This window comes from Kryptolebias marmoratus, linkage group LG15 (assembly GCF_001649575.2).
Source record: "Kryptolebias marmoratus isolate JLee-2015 linkage group LG15, ASM164957v2, whole genome shotgun sequence".
Classification (NCBI taxonomy): Eukaryota; Metazoa; Chordata; class Actinopteri; order Cyprinodontiformes; family Rivulidae; genus Kryptolebias; species Kryptolebias marmoratus.
Genome location: NC_051444.1, coordinates 27,755,902 through 27,763,464, shown reverse-complemented (window position 1 = coordinate 27,763,464; position 7,563 = coordinate 27,755,902). Strand labels below are relative to the sequence as shown.

The window sequence follows — 7,563 nt, the reverse complement described above, 5'->3', positions numbered from 1 at the left end:
ATATATATATATATACATTTTTTTTTTTTTTTTTAATTTTAGTAAAATTAACAAGCCAAATTCCTGCACATTTGCTGTGCTCTCTTATATAATGCAATAAAATCTGAAATGTAGAAATGTTTCAGACTTAGGTCAAAACTTTACTGTATTTATCATTTTGTTACAGCTTTTATTTCCCTAAATTTAAAACAGTTTATGCTAAAAGTATAGTTTGTTTCAAAGCAGTAACAAGAGGTATATTTAAAGCAAAGAGCCCTGTACTTTGAACCTATATTTCCTTTACCAATCATCAATTTTTGTTTCTTTATTTCTTTGGCATTGTTAAAATAAGAAGCTTTTTTTGTAATAAACTGCAGCTATTGTGAACTAACTCACTGTTCAGCATCTAGACTAATATAGTACAAGAGAGCAATAATGCTGTGTCACTGGTTTAAGAATCCTGGTTTCATTGTCAGCTTTTGTCCATTTGTTGCTTACAAATGTTATACTGCTCAGGCCAGCCTTCTGATTGAGTTATCCTCATTTTAGGAACTAAAATATTCGCTTGTGACAAAAAACTATGAAGATGCTTCTAAAGTTCTTGCTCTGATGTGATATAACTGATAAACCAGTGTTGTTTAGGAAGAAGGTGGAGCAGGATGGAGTTTAACACGAGCTCTCGTCTCTTCTAGGTGGTCTCCCGTATGAGTTCAAGGTGGTGATCGCTGGAAACCACGAGCTGACCTTTGATAAGGACTTTATGGCGGAGCTGGTCAAGCAGGATTACTACAGATTCCCGTCGGTCTCCAAACTCAAACCTGAGGATTTTGACAACGTCCAGTCCCTCCTCACAAACTGCGTGTACCTGCAGGACTCGGACGTCACCATAAAGGGATTCCGGATATACGGGGCGCCGTGGTAAGAGCACTTTCCGCGTTCCCCGGCTCCGAGGCCTGTGTTTCGAGCTGCCTTTTCATAACCGTCGAGTCATGGTTTTTTTTTGTTGTTTTTGTCTCGTGCTGCGCTTCCCTGAGGTAAAGGTGTGTGTTCTGCTCTGCCTGGCAGTTTCCCAGCTGCCACCTGTACAGTACCTGCTGTAAGCTCTCAGTGAGGGGGCCCCTCTTACACGCGGGGGGCTATTCCCAGCTCGCACATTCCTTTATGAGCTCAGGACCTTCACCTGCTCTCCGGGCTTGTGTTACACCTGTGTTTTGACATGGGGTTAAGTGATACGCGTGGTACCAGGACTCGTCAGTAGCCTCTCCGGTGTGGGAGGAATGCTGGGAGGAGGTGGGGGTGTGGTGGGTGGTGGGGGTAAGCATTATGTATTTGCAAAAACAGAGGCAGATGGGAGATGGGATGGCAGATTTGTGCAGATGTGATGCTGAAAGACAACCCTCCTGGGAGTGGAGCTACCTTTGTGAACATATAGGTTCTTTTTTTGTTTTCTGACAGATTATGTAGTTAGAAATAATAATTGTTACTAACCCCTGTCTTTACCAAAGATATCTCAATACCGTATTTTCCGCACTATATGGCGCACTGCATTATAAGGCGCACTGTCAATGAATGGTCCATTCTCAAACTTTTGTCATATACAAGGCCCACCAGACTGTAAGGTGCATGAAGCGAAACGAAACAGCCCCCTGTCCTTTCAGAGAATACTGCACCGACGTAAGCGTCAAGTATAAACGCCTTCACCACTTGCTCAGGTCCGCGCGCCGTGCACAAAGCCCTGAGCGACTATAACTGAGCCCTAATCAACCCCTCCAGGATTTCGCGGGCATTTTTTGTGATTGTTGTGGGCTAAAATGCCTGATTTCGCGGGGCATTTTCCTAAAAGTTGCGATGAAAAGTTGCGTTTTTTTTTTTTGTTTTACTAAAATCAATAAAAAACTATAACTTTTAATATATAAACCACAAATACTTCCTAGTTTTGTAAGATAATTACCAACAAACATTGACATTATCAAAAGGTGCTTTATTTGAGAACTTTGATAGCTTCTAAACTGACATTCATGACCATTTCTGGATTGTCCCTCGTCTGCAGCTCTCCTCACATGTTTTCAGACACAAAATGTTTGTTGTTGGTTTATGTTCCATGATTACACTGCAGGACGTGCAAAACAGCTTCCCCCCCACTCTCCTGCAGCTGGGGAGGAAACTGGTTTGCACGGTCCTTTGCTGAAATCTTTGAGGGCAAATGTGAAGCATTAGCGCACATTTTGGCTTCGGTCGCTGCTCCTGCACGCTCCCGGCGTTCTGATGTTAACAGGAAGTGACGTTGCATCTCTTCTTTGTGAGTTATTTTGTATTCCACACTACACAAACCCACAAAGAAGACACTAGACTGCAGAAACGGTGGCGAATCACTTTAGAAACAATAAATATTGGGTTAAAGTTGCGGTGTTTTTGGACAAAGTTGCAAAAAGTAGCGATTTCGAGTCTATTTTTTTTTTCTACATACAAAGATATAAAATAAGACATCTAGCGGTGTATATCGAAACACAGAGACATCTGTGTGTTTGAGGGAAATATCCAGATGCTGCTGAAGTTCCATAACTTTGTAAAATAATTTCCATCTTTACCATTTTAAAAAAAGAAAGAAGAGGAAATACAACTTCTTGAAAAGTGAAACTTGAAACACACCAGGTGAACAGAAGATGTATTGGACATCATTTTAAACTCAATAAGACGAGTAAAATAAGCATTAAAAATGTGCTAAATCTGACATGAGTATTTGTTAAAAAACTGCAGCAGCACATCCAGTCTTCACATTCTTCTCAGCCAACAAGATTTAAAACATTGTTGTCTTATTAATTTATCCAATAAAGTTATAGAAATTCAAAAAAGGTTACTATCCTAAAATCTGACCCCATATAATAAATATTAACTCCTTATGCTAGTTGTGTTAAAATGTTCATTATATTTTATATTAATGACAAAGATTTGAAGATGTTTTTGCAGCAGTCAGTTTGGTCCCATGAACAAGTGTTCTCCTGGACTTTGTTTTAGTTTGGCGGGCTCTACATGTGAATGTGAATTCAGGTCTGTGTCTCTGAGGGTCTTGCTGGTGCTTCTGTTTGCTCTCGTAGTTAGGTCTGAGCCTCCGTCACCTCAGAGCGCCTGAGCAGTCCCTGCAGCGTGACTTCGGCTCGCCTGCACGTTTTGTTGTGAGACAGTCGAGGCTGCAGCTTCCCGTGTCCTGCTGCGACTCTTCTCTGCACGCTGGAACTAAAATAAGCGTCCAGCTCACACCTTCATCCTTCGGCGGCTATAATTAGCAGGCCTTCAGCCGGGCTTCAGAGGTGACCGGGGGCAGATCCCAGCATTCCTCCGACTTCACAGCAGCAGGAGGAAGAACCTGCGGTCCTGCAGTTCTGCTGCCTCTCTGCCATCTTTCTGTTTGAAAGAGGAAGGATGCCCCCCTCCCCCTTCTTCTCCCTGGTGGGTGTTTAGTGTGAGGGCTGGTAAGTGTCTGTTGTGACAGCTGGAGGTCTCACGAGAAGCAGAGTGGACAGCTTGGCCGTTCCCCCACCCTCCTCAGCTTCCTCACCTCCTTCACACCCATATGCCACGGTGGCCCGAGCTCTGGCCTGCTTGTCCAGTGTGAGGTCTCACTTAGCCTCTCAGTGACCCCTCACTTCATCAGCAGCTCGCTTCCTGTGTGGCCGAGCCCCTGTAAGACCTCGGCAGGTCAGGATTTCACAACATCACTCAGGAGTCGTAGCATCTAACAACTTCACAATTCACGCAGCTAAGCAGGGTTCAAGTGTTGGGCTGTCATATAATTACACATCTGCTTTAAGTGGTGAAAAAAAATGGAGGGGGGGGCGGGTGTTCTCTACCAAGAGTTGTTCACTTTAAACCTCAAAAGAGAACATTTTTCAGAACACGTTATGTTGAAATAAATGGCTAAAATGTCAGCGATGGCAGTAAATTTACATTAAAAGGCTTTGTTTTTGTTTTCCTCATAGTCTAACAAGAACAGAACTTGGCTTGTTTCATAAGTAGGGATTGTGATAGCTCGGTGGTCAGTGCTGCGGTCCACTAATCCTGAGGCTGCAGGTTTGCATCGGGAAGGACATCCAGCGTAAAACACTTGGCGAACCCTCGATTTGAGTTTGCTCGCTGTGGCGACCCCTGCATCTGAAGGAAGGCTTGTTTCAAAAATATGTTTCTGTTAGTACTCATTGCCTGCTAATCCAAATCAAAGAGCCTTACTGTATTTAGAAGACTTAAAAACGTACGGTGGGGTCGCTGGTTTGCAGGGCGCTGTTTTAAGTGGGGTTCAATATCTTACCTGCTGCAGATCGCTCTTTGAACGACCTCAGTTTAGATTGATGCGCTAACAGTGAGACCAAATCCAAACTGGGTTGCCGCTGTCTTACAACAGGAATGAGTTTTGCATTGAACAGCTACAGCTAGCTGCTCCTGCCTCTGTTTGCACTTGACATGGGTTAACAGAATACTGTGTGGTGTCTTTGTAGTATTTAATGTTTGAACATTCACTTGTTTTAATTGTTCCATCATTTAGGTGTCCGTGGTTCAGGCTTAAACAGGAAAAATAACAGATCTGCCATTTTCCAAATAGTTTAAATATATAACGTTGAACAATAAATGCATTTTCACTTACATTGTATGTTGATTCATACTATTCCCTGACTGGTGTCAAGTGTTTTAGTCTGTGAAATAAAGTGTATAATGAAGTGAACTCCTCAGGGATAGAGTTTGATTTGAACAAGGCCAGTCTATTTTTCGTACATAGTTTATTGTTGCTGAAGTATGCGCTGATGTTAAAACGATGCCAACAAGTTGTCTCCATTAATTACTTTCACTCAAGTTAGGAGAAATTCCTTGTTTTGTGAAAGGAAAATGGTCCTTTATCTTATAACGGTTGGCACACCTTCAGCTGTGGGTTGTATTGTTGAGAAAATTAACAAATTCATAATTTATTTTCAACTATTTGAAGAACGTGAAAATAAATGAAATTCTTCAAAACTGTTTTTTCAGAGGCCAGTTGTGCTGAAATGCAACTCTTTCACTCTGTGATTTGAACCATTTTCACTAAATTAAGAGAAACATTCTTTAGAAAAATATCAAAATGCAGCCACGAAATATAAAACGTGGATCTTCTATTTGGAACGATTTGAAAAAGTCATAATAGATGGAAGCATACAGGCTTTTTAAAAAGTGAAAAGATTTTTTTTTTTTTATTTCTTCTGGCTGAGATCATACTGTTTGTTTGTTAAAACTTTAATTTGTAGCTGCAAATTCTTGATTTTACACATTTTTCTTTCAGTTTTTACAACCTGAAATATAGTTAAGACATGCAGATTCTTCAGCATTTACCAACATTCAGATTTTTTTGGTGTCTTTTTAGACCCTTTTGTCTAAAATGGTGCACTGACCTGGTTTCCTCGTGTTTGGGAAGCAGAGAGCTGATGGAGTAAAAGCAGTGTACCATGAAAGACACAACTTACACTGTTTAATGACAGATGCTTAACAGGCCGAATGCTTGACCCTCCTCCCCTGCTGCTCACACACTCCTACACACACACACACACACACACACACACCGCGTGGAAGGATGAACGGGCGTCTGCACCTTGTCTGTCAAACCTCTTTAAAAGGAGCTGAAGGTCTCCTGGAGCCGAGCAGCTTGGGATTTTATAGACATTGTTAATTTTCCTCTGTTCCGGTCCAGAAAAACTCCCGAGTGTCTTAAATTTAACCCGTGAATGTGTGTGTTTCAATTTTTGTCTGACCTTAATTTACTGCTTTAACACACAACATTATTTTGTGATTCTTGCCTTTTTGTTAAAGGGAGGAGAGAAAAGTCCAAATGCACTTTTTGCAGTTTCAACTCATCTGGTTTTCTACAGCTTTTGTCTGAAAACCTGAAACAGTTTGTGCTGCTTAAGAGGAAGTACTCCTTGAAGGAGATGGGATGTCATCATGCCAAAGTCTACAGCCCTGTCCACACGAGAACAGCGTTTTGTGAATACATATAAGTTTTTTTTAATAGTTTGAGCCTTGCAGCCTAACAGAAACGGCGTTTCAGGAGGTCCTAAACTGTATTTTTTTTTAACTGGGGTTTGGAGTTAAATCCAATCGAAACGCCATCGTTGCATCTTTGTTCGACGGACTGAACACAACCTCTTTGAAAGCGATAATGTCACAGTCCCACCTCCTGCCTAACCTATGACCCGGGGTGTGACAGACGTAGCGACAGTAACAGCAGATTTCGTGCTTACAGTAGCGTTGTAGATGCCACTTGGTCAACTATAGAAAACCTTCGGATGCATCCTTATACTTCAATGATGGATAAATAATAGCATTGCCTTGAATAGAGCAAAGCTAAACCCCACATTTTACACCAAATGATTAAGGACAAAAAGGTTTTTGTCACTTCAACATTCTTTGTCAACCATACTAAAGCAAACACTGCAGATAAAGATCATACATACTTAATGAATACATTTAAAAACATTAGTTTTAAAAGACTGACACTCGTGTATAAGTAATCAAACCTCTTACCTCCAGCTGTTCATTGTATTCCATTTTTCTGTTGGCTAATGCTAATTAGATTGTGGTGGCCATCTTGAATTGGGTTGATTCCAAAAGTTCTCCAGTTGTCCTTTTTGAGTTTCACTAAAAGCCATCCAGTGGTTCATGAGATATTTTGCTAACATGGCAGTCAATTAAACAAATGCATGCACGCACAGACACAGGCAAAAACATTATCACCTATGTTTCAATTTTAGCCTGTTCAGTGAAACCTGGAGCTCTTACAGCTGAGGAAAACAATGGCAGAAAGATCAAATTTAACCCAAAGTTTTGTCTGATGGTGTTTTTATGTAGGTGTGCGTTCCACTCGCTGCTAGAGGAGGCACAGTTCACGTACTGTACAGTTTTGACTCTTGTTTTCGGGTTTAACGAACAATCTTTCATGTCTTAGACAGTTCCTTGGCAGTTTTGCAAAGTAACATTTTCCAAATCTGGAAAGGTATGGAAAAAAAGAAATAGGGATTGGAATCCAGACTCCTCTTGTTCATGTGTCATTTTCCTCAAAATGATCAAATATTTAGAATTTTTACAAATAAACTGTGACAACAACCAGAATACCTTCATGTTTAATTCTAAATAAAAGACAAAGTCCACACGATGACATTTGTTTGGATTCATCCACTAATTTGTGCCTCGAAAGTAAAGTTTTACTCATCGGTATTTTTGTTTTTGATAAACTGACTAAGCATCCACAGACACGCACACAAACAAACAAACAGGCAAGTTGTGCCTCCAGTGATGAAACGGATTTCGAGCTACAATTTTGGGTTTTGGAGCAAACAGATATTAAAGCCCAAACACTGTTCAAACACTTCCAGCAAGCCACACTTCACGTTTCTGCTGGGATGCCAAAAAATGGGCCGATATCAGTGGAGTTATTTGGAAATCTGAGCGTGGAAAAGTCTGAAATTTTAAAATACGGGCCGAGATGGATTCTTCGTGGAAGAGAGATCCATGAATTAGTTAGTGTATAGATGTAAGATATCTCTCATGCTGTGTGTGTGTGTGTGTGTG

General features: G+C 41.0%; 1 protein-coding gene across 2 annotated transcripts in view; it reads left to right on the top strand.

The window, feature by feature from the left end:
* mpped2a (metallophosphoesterase domain containing 2a) overlaps positions 1 to 7,563 on the top strand; it is a 72,761-nt gene that overhangs the window by 31,460 nt on the left and 33,738 nt on the right. For both annotated transcript variants that reach the window (XM_017426720.3, XM_037980026.1), the window contains exon 4: positions 672 to 897. In XM_017426720.3, coding sequence (XP_017282209.1) covers positions 672 to 897 — 226 coding nt within the window. The remainder of the gene's footprint in view (positions 1 to 671; positions 898 to 7,563) is intronic.